This window comes from Capra hircus, chromosome 12, assembly GCF_001704415.2.
Source record: "Capra hircus breed San Clemente chromosome 12, ASM170441v1, whole genome shotgun sequence".
NCBI lineage: Eukaryota > Metazoa > Chordata > Mammalia > Artiodactyla > Bovidae > Capra > Capra hircus.
The window spans coordinates 38934078-38950415 of NC_030819.1; the positions used below are offsets into that span (position 1 = coordinate 38934078).

The 16338-nt window shown below is 39.7% G+C and overlaps 1 protein-coding gene across 1 annotated transcript; it reads left to right on the top strand.

Annotated features, from left to right (window-relative positions):
* MZT1 (mitotic spindle organizing protein 1) lies at window positions 159–14825 on the top strand. Its single transcript, XM_005687650.3, has 3 exons — window positions 159–345; window positions 5498–5643; window positions 13029–14825. Exons 1-3 carry the CDS (start codon window positions 273–275, stop codon window positions 13050–13052), a joined length of 243 nt encoding a protein of 80 aa, XP_005687707.1. The 5' UTR covers window positions 159–272; the 3' UTR covers window positions 13053–14825.

Below are 16338 nucleotides of genomic sequence, written 5' to 3' on the forward strand. Positions count from 1 at the left end.
TGCGCGACTGGCCAATGACGTCGTACCGCTGTCCGCGAACCAGCCAATCGCAGCGAGGCCGCGTAGTAAATTCGAATGGAAACTCCTCGCTTCGCGTTCTGCCCAGAGTATCGCGGCTCCAAATTCAAATCAACGCAGCCTCACGCTGGCGAACAGCGCGAGAGGCGGAGCCTGCCGGCGTGAGCCCGGAACGCGCGGTGTGATTGCCCAGGAGAAAGGAAGGCGCTCCAGTTCCGGGTCAGGCCCTTCGCCCGCCTCCCTCGGCCTCCGCCATGGCTAGCAGCAGTGGCGCCGGGTCGGCGGCAGCGGCAGCGAATCTGAATGCGGTGAGGGAGACCATGGACAGTGAGTGCCCGTTTCGCCCCCTTTACCTTGCCTCTGTTCCCCAGAGCCAAGGCCCTGGGGCGGGGCTGGGCCCACGAGGACTTCAGGTCCACCTCCTGCCCCGCTCGGCATCTTTGGAGATGCTTCTAAGGGACCCTCCAGAGCTGATGGCCCCATCCTTTGAGAGTCGTCTCTCCGTTCCTGCGTAGTTTGTCGCGCGCACGGCGTTGCGGTCTCACGTCAGCCCGGCGCGCGCCTGGTCCCTCCCGCAACGGACCCCGCGCGCCGCCTGTTTCCCGCCTCGAGGGCTTTCTCCCAAGTGCTCATTTCGCGCCCTCTCCCGTGCCCAGTCCCCGCGACCTTCCTCGCGCGAGCTCATGCCACGCCTGGTCCCCGCGCCGGTTCCCCCGCATCCCTTCTCCTGCGCCGGCCTCGCGCGCCTTGCCCACCCCGCGCGCCGCATCCAGTGAGGGGAGCGCCTCCGAAGCGCCCCAGACTGTGAGCTCCTTGCAGACAGTGGCTTCCTGTGTTTGATCACCGCTGCATCCCTCCTTGTACCTTGCGCTGCAGCGGGAGCATGTTAAATACCTACCCCTTGAAGAAACAAGTTGTGCTTTAATCAGAGTTGCCCCCGTTTAGTCCTGGAGCCGGTGATGCCGGTGTCCGGAGACCGTGGGCGTAATGTTTACCTGTTTTGCAGCAGGGAGCACGCAGGTAAAAACTGCCCGCAAGTAATAGAGGAAAAAAGTGTCTTGGAGTTATCCTCTCTCTCCTTTCTTTATATTGCCGGCTCTGCCACTTTATAGCCCTGGTGTAGGCTTGGACAAGTCATTTAAACATCTTTGAGCCTGCTTTTTTTTTTTTTTTACCCTAGTGAAACAAGACTGCTACCTCGTGCTGTGTGAGTGCTAAGTCGCTTCAGTTATGTCCGACTCTTTGCGACCCAATGGACTGTAGCCCGCCAGGCTCATCTGTCCATGGGATTCTTCGCTCAAGAATACTGGAGTGGCTTGGGTTGCCAGGCCCTCTTTCAGGGGATCTTTTCAACCAGGGATGAACCCAGGTCTCCTGCATTGCAGGCAGATTGTTTACCGTCTGAGCCACCAGGGAAGCCCCCTACTACCTCCTAGGATTATTGTAAATATTTAAATAAGATAACCTGATAAAGGTATCTCGAAGGTGACCATTAACAGGTAGTTCTTGCACTGTTTTTGTGTATAAACATCGTTCCACGACCCCTTTTGTTGTCCCCATTTTATTTGCCTGCATCTGTATATGTGTGTTTGATAGATGTTAAATTTTGCTTTTTTGCGTTTTCCAAGGGATACCCACATGAACTGCTGTCTCTTTCAAACCATGAAATTCTCATTAAGCAGTGTCAGTCTTCATGTCCTATCTCTGGCTCTTTCACTGTAGGCTCCACTTCCTATTAGAGCTCCTTCTTTATGAGGACTTGTGATAAAGCTTATGACTTTCTTTGCACTCGCTGCTGCTTCACTTTTCAAAGAATTTTTTTTTTAATTAAGAGTCTTTGCTTCTAATTTTTTACTCAGTGTCTGCTTTTGTCTTTTTCTGAAAAATGGAATTTTGTTAATACCATATTCAGCCTATTTTCCCATCCTTCTTGAAATAGCAGAACTTATTAGTTTTATTTTGTAAGTGGATTTGTGTACATAGAAACTAGTGTACACCATTATTGTCTTACATCTTTGCTTGGAAGCCAGTGTGGTTTCTGAACAGTATGAAGTGTATTTGAGGCCTGACTTCTAGTCAGTTTTCTTATATTAACTGTTCCTTATTATATGGGCACAGGATTCCATTTGAATAGAAAGCCCGCATTTTCTCTCTGATGAAACTACTGATACAGAAATGAGAACTGATCGTTTTTAATTGGCTGCATCATCAAGGTTTTCACAGACAGAACTGCAGATTATAGTGTTAGAATATGAAAAAGTGAAGAAAGACCAGATTATTTTTTCTCAACCAACACTGGCGGAGAGAGAGTGCAAAGTAGAGAACACTGCTCCTCTATACACAGTGTGTCCCCAAATCAGAAGGTAAAAAGGAAGGCCCCAGGTTGGCAGTGTATCAACATCTGTTAAGTGTGGCAGTTAGGTCCTGTCGTGTCCATTGGAACTAGCTGCTATCACGCCATGCATGCATGATCAATCACTCAGGCATGTCCGACTCTTCGCCATTCCATGAACTGTAGCCTTGTAGGCTTGTCTATCCGTGGGATTTCCCAGGCAAGAATAATGAAGTGGGTTGCTATTTCCTCCAAGGGATCTTCCCAACCCAGGGATCAAACTGACATCTGAATCATAATTGAGTCCAAAACAGTCAGTCAAAATGTGTAGTTTTGCAAAGTTAATGAAATATTTTCCAGGCTGTCTCTAATGATTGAGGCACAAAGGGAAACATAGGGACACTTTCACTGTTAAGAATTGACCACACACTCAACTGAAAAAGTCCTCAATGCAGTCCTTTAATAATCCCACCTTTCTCCACTCTCATTGCCAGAAATAGAACTTTAACTTGCCCAAGGGACTGGGCTGACCTACATAAGCACCAGTATTTTTTGAAATTCTGTTAATATGGCGTGTCCATGTATTTAAATCTATCCATGAGACCCAAACTGAAGTGTTCAAAACTTTTTAACTCTGACAGTGCTGCTTCAAGATCTAGTATATTTCTCCTTATCCTCTTCCTCCTCCCTCCCATCAGTATTAAGAGTCAGCTAAGTGATTTAATCTTTTAATTAATGTCAGATGATTTGCAAGGATTATAAAATTGAACTATGAACATTTGTAATTTTATTGTGAAAATGAAAGCAGTTTGATAAAGATACTTTAGACAGGGGAGGAAGTGCTGGGCTTTGTTATTTATCTGCACAGAACACTGAAAGAAGCCTGATTGATCCTGGCCAGATTTAGTATAGGGTCTGTTGCATAAGGGGCTTCCCTGGTGGCTCAGTGGTAAAGAATCTACCTGCCAATGCAGGAGACATGGGTTCGATCCCTGGGTCAGGAAGATCCCTGGAGAAGGAAATGGCAACCCACTCCAGTATTCTTGCCTGGGAAATCCCATGGACAGAGGAGCCTGGCGGGCTACAGTCCATGGGGTTGCAAAAGAGTAAGACATGACTTAGCCTTCGCGACAGTAACAACAAATTATGTTTTTGGCAATGGTGATTAAAATTTACTTCTTCCCTACTTGAGGCTTCAGTGTAATACAGTTGTTGCTCAGTATTTGCCGGGAAATTGGGTTCAAAGCACCCTCACCCACCCACCCATACCACAATCTGTGGGTGCTCAAGTCTGTCATATAAAATGGCTAAGTGTTTGCATATAACCCACATTCATCCTCTTGTATAGGGGCTTCTCAGGGGACTGAGTGGTAAAGAATCTGCCTGCCAATAATTTTTTTTCCCAAATATTTTCAATACACAGTTGACTTGTATCAAGTTGTAAACTAGCAAAAGAAGTGAAGAGAGTACACAGTGTGCAAGGCAGTGTTGGTGAAGCAAACATAGCCCATGCTCCCACCATCAATCCCCTTGCTTTCTCATGTGAGGTCTCCCCTACCTCTCTCCTTCACTAAGCTTCTTCAGTTCTTCACTCATCTCAGATTTGACCTTTTGTATTAATCTCTCCTGTCCATGCCACCTACCAGTCTCTGCATAATTGCAATAACTTATCTGGACTCCTTCTCCCCAGGTCTTTCACTGGGAAGAACTTGGTAAATGAGACTGAAAGGCTCATGTAAAGGCAGTGTAATTATGGTTGTGAAATGTGAGATGAGCCAGACAGGAGAATATACTAAGGCCCTATTGAAGATTTGAGAACTCTTGGAAGCTACTACATTTAAAACAGGAATATGACAAGATCAGATTTTTTTTTTTTTTTTTTTTTTTTTGAGATTTTGCCTTCAAGGCTGTAGTGCAGTGGCAGGATGGGAGTAACTGAGGCAAAACCCAGCAGATACCTTGAGTTGAACAGGAGTTTAGGGTCCAGGGAGACCAAGGCAGGCAGAGTTTTTAAGACAGAGTACCTAAGAGGAAAGAGCCTGCACCTAGAGAGAATTCTGGAGGTCCATGGAATGTTCTCCCTCAGGTATTCAGCATGGCATTGATCAGTGTGCAAGGAAAGTACCCCAAAAAGATACCAAAGGATCAAACTGTTTCTAGATAACTATATCTCATGACAAAGCTTGAGAATATGTATAGAAATACAAAACTGTCGAACACCCAGCACAGTAAAATTCACAATGTCTGGCATCCAGTCAGAAATTATTAGGTATGCAAAAACAGAAGAATGTGACCGATGATAAGAAAATTTTAATCTGTTAAAACTGATCCTCAGTTGATACAGATGTTAGGATTAGCAGGTGAAAACATTAGAACGGTACTCCATGTGTTCAGGTTAAGTATAGGAATGGAAGAGAGGTTTTTTTTTTTTTAAACAAATTGAACTTCTCAAGATGAAAATGAATATGAAGTATGAAAAAGTGGAACAGGCCCATATCACAAAAATCATGAATATTATGAAAGTTTTCAAAAGGACTTAGACTGAAATTAAAGGTGGCTTAGTATTGTTCATTTGTCTGTTCATCCCAAAATAAAGTGTTATTTTCATACAGCTCATATCAAAATCCAAATGGTATATTACTGACTAAGCAGTTCCACTTCTAGGAATTTATTCTGATAAAATTAAGTTCCTGTGTACAGATATTTGTCATGGTATTATTTTCATCAGGGAAACAGGAGACCCACATAACAAAATAGAGCAGTTAAGTAATATATGTTATTTCCTTAAAATGGAATATTACATGAATGATTACATTGTAAGAGAATGCTAAAAAGTGGGAAAATGTTTGGAATAATCTGGACTATGATATGTAAATTTTAGATAGATACTAAATGAGTAGTAGAATATAAACCAAGATATAGAAAAGTTATGTGGAGGGAGGTTGTAATTTATTTGTAAGTTTCTAGAGCTAAGTAAGGGCAGTATTACATGCCGGTTTTCCAGTATTACATCCCGGTTTCCAAATCTAGGAATGCTGTGCTGTTCTTTGGTGTTATGCAATATTATATGAATTAAAAACAGGTATTCACGTGCATTTTTTAAATGTTATAAGATTTCATTCTTAAAATTTTCTTGTCTTTTTCCAGTCCTACTTGAGATTTCAAGAATTTTGAATACTGGATTAGATATGGAAACTCTGTCTATATGTGTGCGGCTTTGTGAACAAGGAATTAACCCAGAAGCTTTATCATCAGTTATTAAGGAACTTCGCAAGGCCACAGAAGCCTTAAAGGTAGAGATTCATATGTTCACTCACTCTGAATGAAAATGCTTTGGTTTAGAAAATAATTAATGCTGAAATTTTATGTGAATAATTCTAAACAAGGTTAAACTAACATCTGTCATCAGGAGAAATTCTGAAGGCCAGGATCTCAGTAGTGTATGTTCAGATCACAAAATACTCTATCCGAACCATGTTGTCTTTTTGTAAAAGTCTCTGATTATGTTTAGAATTCTGCTTGTGTTGGGGGTGATATTGTTTCTGCCCCCCCCCCCCCCAAAAGATATGCTTAAGTGTGCAACACCTGTGAATATACCATGCTTGGAAATAGTGTATCTGTAGGTATAATCAAATTGCCATGAGATCATAATGGGTTAATGACCAGTGTCCTTATAAAGACAAGAGAAATTTGGACACAGATATACAAAGCACATACCCTGTGAGGACACAGAGGGGATGCTCTGTGATGACAGAGACAGAGATTGGAGTGATGGCGTTTACAAGACAAAGAAGGCCAAGGATTGTTGGCAGCCACCAGAAGGTAAGAGGCAAGGAAGGATACTCTGCTAGAGCCTTCAGAGGACTTCTGCCTCCAGAACTATTAGAGAATAATTTTCTGTTGTAAGCTACCCAATTGATGGTACATGTTTATGGCAACCCTAGAAATCTAATTTAGGTTTACTATTGGAAAGTGGAGTGCTGCTGTAAGAAATACATAAAAATGTGGATGTGACTTTGGAATTGGGTAATAGATAGAGGTTGGAAAGTTTTAGGGTGCTTGATAGTAAAAGCCTGGATGGCCTTAAAGACTTGATAGAATGATAGACATTAAAGGTGATTCTAGTGAGAGCTCAGAACGAAAAGAGCATCAGTCATCTCAGAGAATATGTCTATCATTATGAATAGAATCTTGTTAGAAATATGAACGTGAAAGGTGCCTCTCTGAGGTCTCAGACAGAAATGAACAACCTCGGGTGTTGGACCCTGGAGGAAAGGCCATCCTCGGTATAAAGAGCACTCAGCTGAATTATATTCTGCTGTTGGAAGGAAAATAAAACTTGTAAGCAATGACTTGGGTATTTAGCTAAGGAAATTTCCAAAGCATGGAAAGTAGGGCCTGGTTTCTCCTTGCTGCTTATGGTAAAATGTAAGGGGAATAGGAAATTGAGGAAGGAATAAGTAAAAAGAAACCAGCACTCACTTTGGGAAGCTCTCGGCCTACCCAGATAGATCTCTGGAAAGAAGGCTGAGAGTGTAGCTAGATAACCTTTTGGTGAAGAGATTAGGTTGTGTGATTCAGATGCAGTGAACATCTCAGTACAAAATCAGGCTAGGTTGAACTTAAAGGGATGAAGAAAGGCTGTCATACTTCTGGGGTTCTGTAGGCGGCTGATGGAGCTGTTAGTGTGTGCACATCCTTGAAGGAAAGGGAAGAGTAGCCCAGAGGCCAAGAACAGCTGAGGCCAGTTGGGCTGTGTTGCCAGCGTGGACCCAGAGGACCACCTTTTTTCAAATTCGCATCAACCACCTTTTAATTGCTGAGATTGCAAACAGTAAAGGTGTTGTGTTCCCTTTCTTGTTTGCACACACTCCTATTTAAAATCTCACATGATGTTATTTCCATATTTATGTAACGCTCATATTGAGTGTTAAACTCATTAAACTCATATGAACATTTTGGAGAAGGCAATGGCACCCCACTCCAGTACTCTTGCCTGGAAAATCCCAAGGGCAGAAGAGCCTGGTAGGCTGCAGTCCATGGGGTCGCGAAGAGTCAGACACGACGGAGTGACTTCACTTTCCTTTTCAGTTTCATACTTTAGAAAAGGAAATGGCAGCCCACTCCAGTGTTCTTGCCTGGAGAATCCCAGGGACGGCGGAGCCTGTTGGGCTACCGTCTGTGGGTTCGCAGAGTCAGACATGACTGAAGCGACTTAGCAGCAGCAGCATATGAACACTTAAGTTAGTCCTTCTTAAAACTTGGCCAAGGATGAAGTAACTTATCCTCTACCCTTTTGTCTTTCCTTTGAGGAGACATGCAGTTTACCCATCTCAGATTAAGTTACTCTCTGATAAGTTCAAATAATCTGGGTCATTGGTTTTGTGCTTTTTAAAACCTTTTTTTTTTTTGATTAAATCTAACACCAAAAGGTAAACAAGGCACATTTACAGAGGAAAAATGTATCATAAGTACAGTTCTCATTGTCAGCACCCTAGAAGTTCCCTTATGCTCTCCTATCACTAACCTCTCTTTCCTGCTCCCCATTCCAGTAACTACTGTCCTAATTTTTATGATAGAGACTTTAACATTTTCACTGACTAAGCATGGATCTCTAAACACCAGTTTAATTTTGTAAAAAAATTTTTAACTTGCTGTGAGATTTTACAGCACAGTTTCTTTTTTCCACTGAGTTCTTTCATCTGACATTGTTTTTGTGAGGTTCATTTCTGTTGTATGCAGCTGTAGTGCATTCCTTTTCACTGTAATAATCATGTTTCGTACAAATGTAGTACTTTTATTTATCCTTCCTACTATGAATGGGTATTAGGTTGCTCCCTGTCCAGAGCTATCATGAACATGCTGCTCTGAGCTTAGTTGTCTATGTCTTCTGATACATGTATGTGGGCATTTCTGTTGAGTGTGTATCTAGAACTAGAATTGCTGAATCATAGCTTCTGTGTATCTTCAACTTGAGGAATTAAGGCCAGACTTTACTACAGTGGTTATATGAATTTGTATTCCCACCAGCAGCAAATGAATTTCCCTTGCTTCTCATCTTTCTCTATACTTATTATTGTGAGTGTTCTTTAATTTTAGTCATTCTGGTAAGTGTGTTTGGACTTCTTGTGTATTAGCATTTCTGTGAGTACCAGTGAGATCAAATGAATTTGGGGTGGGGGGGTGGCATTTTCTCTTGTGAAATATCTTTTCATGTAGTTTGCCCATTTTTCTGGGTTATCTGTTCTATTCTTCTTTATGGGTAGTCTTTGCTTAAATATTTTGGAAATGAACTTTTGTCAGATATACATGTAAGGCTTCTAATCAGAATTTTTAAGTAATTATGAAAACTATTCAAATTTTATATTTCTTTTTTAAATGTATTTTTAATTGGAGGATAATTTCTTTACAGTTGTGTAATAAACACAATTTACAATTGTGTAGGCTGGTTGGATGGCATCACCAACTCAATGGACATGGGTTTGGGTAAACTCCGGGAGTTGACGATGGACAGGGAGGCCTGGCGTGCTGCGGTTCATGAGATCACCAAGAGTCGGAGATAACTGAGCGACTGAACTGAGGCTTCTGCCATACAAAGCTCGAATCAACCACAAATACACACAAGTCCCCTTCCTCTTGAACCACCCACCCACCTCCCATCCCATCACAGAGCACCAAGTTAAGCTCCCTGTGTTGTCCAGCAACTTATATTTCTTTTTTTAACTCGATAACTGTTGCTTTCATATGAGAAAAAGAAAAATAACTACATAATACAGTAAGAATAGCTAGTATTTACTCTGCTTTTGCTAAACTCTGCACTGAGGACTCTTGCTGCATTGTTTCCTTTATAGTCAGTACACGGATGTTTACTGTGACCACTAGTAAGAGTATACCCCTAAGGAAACTGAAGCTTTGGTGCTAACTCACTTCTCCCAAGACTTTCAGTTCAGTGGTTGAGCTAGGATTTGAGCTCAGACCTTCTGACGTCAGGGTTGTTAACTGCTAAGTTTCTGCCTATAGTAAGTTCTAAAAAATATCTGAGCCTGCTATTTAAAAAAGCAGGAAATGATTAGAACCAAACCAGTGGACTGGAGCCCAAGTACCTTCCCTGGCTTAATACTGTCTCATAACCCTGTTTTTAAAAATAACAGGTATCATAGCCTTTTATTAGTAAATTTCTGAAATTTCAGTGGAAGAGGATTTACTTAATATACATATTCCACAACCACAAAAATTTTTATTCAGCTATGCTGGAGTTTGAAAGAGAATAAGAAGGCAGAATAGCAAGAGATTTTTGTATTAATGCAGATTGACTGATGTGAAGGAACTGGAGACAAGAAACCTAGCTGGACAGGTAGGGGGCAGATAGCATAGCTTCTTAGAATAAAAACCAAGGTATTAGGAGATTCAGAAGTGCCTGTTTAACATAACTTTTTCAGCTTTGATGTACTGGTTATTCCACATCCAGTGGATTTTAATGAACTCTGAAGGCAAAGTCAATGCAGTAACTCCCCTACATAGCAAACTTTCAAGTTGTGAACGTCAGGTGTGAGTGGAATTGCAGCTTGCCCTCTGCCTCCTATTGCTGACCATCTCGCACATCCTCTCCCTCACCATTAGTAACTCTTCTTGCCTGTCCACTCAATGCCATTCCCTATATGCCAGCCATTGTCTTGTACTTTGCACGGTACCGCACTGTTAGATTCAAAATGTTTCTTTATTTTTTGTGTCTGTTTTTTATATGTTATGTGTGTGAAAAGTATTATAAACCTAAAATACAGTTATACAGTTATAATAATACTATTAAAACCTATAGTACAGTACCATATTGTGTCGGTTAGGTACCTAGGCTAACTTTGTTGGACTTATGAACAAATTGGACACTCTCAGAAAAGAAATCATTTGCATGTAGGGGACTTACTACAATTAAGTTGAACGAAAATCAGAAAGTGTTGCCCATTTGAATGGAAAGTCAGTCTCATACACACACAAAGCCTCTTAAAACACATTTCTCCCATAATCTAAAATTGGTATACCTGACTCTTTCTAAAACCAGGTAGGGGAAGAGATCGTGAAAAGTTTCCAGTAAAGAAGAAATGTTCATTAGAACTTTTTCTTGAAAGTAATGTTTGAAATCTATTTAAGTTGTATAAAAGTAATACATGTTGGTAATTTTTAAATATTTAGATCAGAAAATACAAAGAAGGAAACAAAAATCATTCAAGATCACCAGTAGATAACCCCTGATAATATTTGGTTAACATCATCCTAGCTGGTCTCATGCTACTTTGAAAATAAAAATATTATAGTTAATCTCATTGAATTAAAAATGAATAAACTTCCTCAGGTTGATTCTCTGCAGATCAAAGTCTGTTCTCTCCTAACTGCTCCTGCTGGGTCTGGGTTGGGAGCTGGTTGGTTCAGAACTGCACTCAGCCGCACCTGTCTTCTCTTGACCGCCTTACCCTGCTCCAGCCTTACTGCCTTAATATGCATAGGTTCTCTCTTGTGTGTGGTTGCTGCTCATGAATTTTTTTCTGCATATTTTTTGTTTATTTCTCTTAGTGTGATAAAGAGAGTAAGGAGAAACTCTTCTTGCTGCATTGTATTATCTTTACCTAGAAATCCTAGTGATTAGAATTTAATTATATGGTACTCATCTGTTTTAGACCATGTACAATATAAATCACAGATGTGATGAAATGTTGCAAGGAATTGTTGATCTGAAACATAGTTTTTTCTTCTGTTCTTAAATATGAAGAAAATTATAATAATTTTGCTAATTATTTTGTTTTTCTCTTTCAAATCTTTTAGATTTGTATATAGGTGTTGTATTTTATATGTATGCATAAATATGTGTGTGCGTATATTATAGTAAAAGCAGCTAGTTGTGTGTCAACCAGATAGATAAATTTCTTAACAGTGGTAGACACATTGCCTTGTGTTTATTTGCCACAGCATAAGTAGGATTGTTAATCACGTGTATTTATTTTAAAAACAAGACTTTATTTTTATGAATGTTACTTTCATCAACACTGAATTTTTGTGTTGTCTCCTCAATGCTAGTATTTATGTGTTGGCAGTCATTTATAGATTCTGATTTCAGAAATTGTGGGCAAAACTCATTTTCCCATATTTTCTACTTTCTTGCCATGGTACCTTGAATTATACACTATCGGTGACTTCAAACGCACTAAGCCTTGTGTTTTCTTTTGAAGCTGTCCTGTACTACGAGATACCTCAGAGTGTGTGATGTATCTCCTCACTGCAGCATGAGGACACTGGCACTATAGAATTTGTAGTTGGCAGAGAAATGAGGGATGAAGTAAGTCCCATGTCCCCATCCATTTTCAAAGGAGGGAATAAACTTGGGCAATGGAAAGTTTGGAGAGAAGACCTTGGATGTGGGTTTTCCCCAGAACCGCTGTGTATACACTTTTGGAGTCCTTAATGACTGTCTGGAAACTGTTTGAGTTTCTAGGATGCCATTGCTGTCTTCCTTTCAACTGGAAAGTAGTTCTGCACCCATTTAACATGAATGCTCTACAAGGTTGACGGCTTGCCTAATTCAAATTAAAAGACATGTTGCCTTCTATCTTGAAGGGGAACCTCTAAAATTAGTATGAAAATGGGATCAGGTTCTAATTCTTGTGAATAGTAAACCCAAGAAAAGAAAGATGAACAACCATTATATAGCAAAACATGGGAGGTTCTGTTGACAAGAATGTTTCATACTCAGTTACCTACAACTTTCCAAGTATCTTAAGGAATTTCCTTGAAGGACCTCTGAACTGAATATTAAAAAACAAGTTTTAATTAGGAGGTTGAAATGTAAATGAATTGAGTTTACCATGTACTTTTATTTAAATTCAGCATTTCCATATTTGGCCTTGAGAAATTGCCTATTTAAATCCTATCTTTTAGAAATGCGTATAAAATAATTTTCTGATGAATGATAATGGTGTCTGGAAATTTCTACAGAGTAATCAGGGAAAGGGTAATGGATGCTGGTTTAGGTAAAGCTGTATTGGCCACGAATTCATTATTCCTCTTTTGCCTTTTTTTTTCCTTTGCGTTACAGCATAACAGATCTTTTTCATTCTTAATTCCCTTTTTGCACTGTAATGAAACATACAGAAACAAACAAAGACTGTGGATGAGGACTTCTATAAGTTAATTTTTCAAGTAGTGCTTGTTATATTTTTACATTAACTGTTATTTAAGATTATGTCACAATTTGGACTTCCCATGTGGTGCAGTGGTAAAAACTTCACCTGCCAATGCAGGAGACTCAAGAGACGCAGGTTCAGTCCCTGGGTTGAGAAGATCCCCTGGAATGGGAAGTGGCAACCCACTCCAGTACTCTTGCCTGGAAAATTCCATGGACAGAGGAGCTTGGAGGGCTGCAGTCCGTGGGCTCACAAAAAGTTGGACACAACTGAGTGACTGAGCACAAACACAATAATTTTCTACTGTTAGCCTAGCAGTCAGTCCAAATGGTAGTTCTAATAATGTCCTGCAAAAAGTGAAAGCTTCTGCATCGTGCTGATAAAAGTGCTTTGCTATATGTGGGGGAAGAGTTGTTTGTTAATGACAGTGCAATATTGACAAATTTATTTCCATGGTGTTTCCCCCCCACCATGATTTTGTTTTACTGAATCATACTTTCTTGTTCTAGGCTGCTGAAAATATGACAAGCTGACTTTCTAAAGAAATCCTGATGAGCTATGTCAAGCTGTGTAAGAAGATTGAAGATTGCGTTGTAGTCAAGAACATACAATGAAATCACTGCATGTAGCAATGTGGAAACATTGTCCTTTTTAAAAGAATTATAAAACCATAGCTTTATAAATCAGTGGAAAGTGGCTTACAGAGAAAACTATCAGTTGTGTTTACATCACATCTTTTTTTTTTTCTTTAACCGCTCTAATGCTTTGGCATTGCTGTGTTCATATTTATGTATTCCTAACTTATAGCTCTGATAGCTTTAATTTTCTAAGCAGTCTGTCCATCAGATGTGCACATCTGCTGTGCCTGGGTGAACTATAGTGGAACCCATCAGTAGTAATGTTGTAGTTAAGACTTGTTGACATTTCCATTATAAACTTAAATTTTGAATTGTTTATGCAAAATAACTGTGGATTTATGTTGTATTAGACTGAAAGTTGACAGAATTTCCGCTACCATGTGTGGATTTTTGATTTAGATTCATTATGCATATCAGAATCTTGTTTTTTGTAAGAACATGGAAAACGTGTTGTCAATGTGCTCTTTAACAAAGAATATTTTCTTTTTTTAAACATGAAGTTGAGTGGCAGTTAATAGTGTGACCCAGATCATATTGATTGAAAAGTAAAACTTTCAGAAAACTTAGATTTTAAAGGTAATGACAGTGCTTAGCTTAGTATTATTTGTCATTTGATTCATTTAAATTTAGGGAAGATATTAATTGAGAATGTTTTTCTAAGTTTTTAATTCATAATGAAACAATTCCAACATGAAAAGTCTTTTTACTTTTGTTAAGTAAAAATAATTTGAGTGCTTACTTAATAAAATACCTTGAATGGTTATCTAGTAAATCACCAAACAGGTGGTGACATTCAATAAATGTTACTAGTTTCTGAAGGAATAAAGATTTCCATCATTAAACAAAAAATAATCACATTTTCTGCATCAGGAATTCTGAATATGCCTTTCTAAGATCATTTTTGTGTGTCGTTATTTTTTACCCTGTAAGTTTTAACTGATTGAAGTGATGGTTCAAAATAAAGTTTAGAAAATTTAGGATAATATGGTTTCTGTTCCTCTGACAGAATCTCCATGAACTATTTTTTCCCAAGACTACTACAAATTGAATCTGATTTTTTAAGATTGTGTTAGCTTTCCAGTTAAATGATAGTACAAGCAAATACTCTGGTAGCATATTTTGTTCTTCAGACAAACTAAAGTGATTTTAATAAGGCTTAATAATATTTAATGGCAACCTTCTGTTCTATTTTAAAAATCTGGTCTTTTGACCACATTGACTTTTAAATGGTGCCATCTTTACCAAGTACACTGAATGTCTGTTATAGGGAGAACAGTTTGGGAGACAATAAAGGTTTTGATTATAAGTCATCTATATGATTAAAAAACATTGCAAACACCGCATGTTGTTACTTATATAAAATCAGAAAGAAAACACTCTTGTCAAGCTCCAAAATTTGTATATACTTTTAGGTCATAAGAGTTAATAGTTTTATTTATAACTTTGTAGATTATGTTATTTATGTATGAAACAAAGCAGGAAAATATATTGAGAAGGAGTTCTGTTTACAGAGGACTTTAATGTGTTACATTTCTTAAATGTAAACATGTATTTTCAATGCATACTTAAGTAATACTTAAGAAAACCAAACAAAGTAATCATACAGTTGCATTGTTGCGCATGTTGTCAGTGTCCGAAATAAAACCATTTTGGTGAAATCAGCCTGTACTTCTGATTTAAAGTATGTTTCTGTGAATTCAGCTTGTGTTTCTATAAGTATTTGGTAAATATTTAGATGCTTTTTTTGGAGAAGGACATGGCAACCCACTCCATTATTCCTGCCTGGAGAACCTGTGGACAGAGGAGCCTGGTGGGCTGCTCTCCATAGGGTCGAATAGAGTTGGACACGACTGAAGCGACTTAGCGTGAGCGTGGGATCTCTGTTAGGAAACTTTGGGCTGAATTGTGTTTCCCTAAATCCTGTGTTGAAACAGTAACCTCCAGTTACTCTGCTGCTAAGTCGCTTCAGTCGTGTCCGACTCTGTGCGACCCCATAGACGGCAGCCCACCAGGCTCCCCCGTCCCTGGGATTCTCCAGGCAAGAACACTGGAGTGGGTTGCCATTTCCTTCTCCAATGCATGAAAGTGAAAAGTGGAAATGAAGTCGCTCAGTCGTGTCCAACTCTTAGTGACCCCATGGACTACAGCCCACCAGGCTCCTCCGTCCACAGGATTTTCCAGGCAAGAGTGCTGGAGTGGGGTTCCATTGCCTTCTCCGCCAGTTACTCTAGAGTGTGATTATATTTAGGGTAAGGGCCTTGAAAGAGGTCAGTAAGTTAAACATGGGTCTTCAGGGTGAGAACTAACCCAAGCTGACTGCTCTCCGGTACGGACACACACCAGGGTTGCATGTGCCCAGAAAAAAAACCCTGTGGGGATACATCAAGCAGGTGGCCGTCTACCAGCCAAGGAAAGGGGCTTAAGACAACCAACCACCCAACAACTTTATCTTGAACTTCCAACCTTCAAAACTGTGAGGAAATAGTACTTTTTTATGGCAACTGTAACAAGACTAATAAAGGAACAAATATAAAGCACCTGTTATCAACAAACCATTATAGTCAATCTAAAGCAAAGCTAAACTGGAAAGATAAGCTTTTTTTTTTTTAAGCAAAGCCTTGATGGCTGTCTTATCCCATATTGGTGAAGAGGAGCCCTATGTTTAGTCCTGCTTAGGAACTCAGCTGAAAATAGCCAGCCATCTGAGAAACCTGAATCCGAAAGAATAGTTTTGGTTGGTGATAGTTCCCAGTACATGGTCCCTGTGGTTTTAAAGACTGGTACGGTTTAATATTATTTCAATTAAAAGGAATCTTTGGGAAGGGGCTTTTATGAGATAGAACTGTGTATTTCACTAGTACTGAGACCCATATAAAGGAATAGAAATTGTTGAACCATTTACATGCAGGCAGCTTGAGTCAAGTGGACAGTATTGCTGAGAAACCAAGATGGTAACCCACTGGATTAGGACCTCGCAGAATAAAATAGATGAATAAAAGTGCTTTGATATTTACCAGTGGAAACTATATTTTACACAAACCATCCAAATGGAGTTGGATTTTATTTGCATAACAAAAGTAGAAGGTGGGTTTGCCTTTCTAAAGACTTCATCATTTGAATCACTGCTGTGCTTAGTCACTCAGTCGTGTCTGACTCTTGTGACCCTATGGATGGTAGCCCG

What these genes read in the sequence shown, in the direction of transcription:
- MZT1 (XM_005687650.3), top strand. Translation starts at nt 273, where the DNA reads ATGGCTAGCAGCAGTGGCGCCGGGTCGGCGGCAGCGGCAGCGAATCTG. An exon ending in GGTGAGGGAGACCATGGACA is followed by an intron (nt 346 to 5,497) that starts GTGAGTGCCCGT and finishes GTCTTTTTCCAG; the next exon opens with TCCTACTTGAGATTTCAAGA. An exon ending in AGGCCACAGAAGCCTTAAAG is followed by an intron (nt 5,644 to 13,028) that starts GTAGAGATTCAT and finishes TTCTTGTTCTAG; the next exon opens with GCTGCTGAAAATATGACAAG.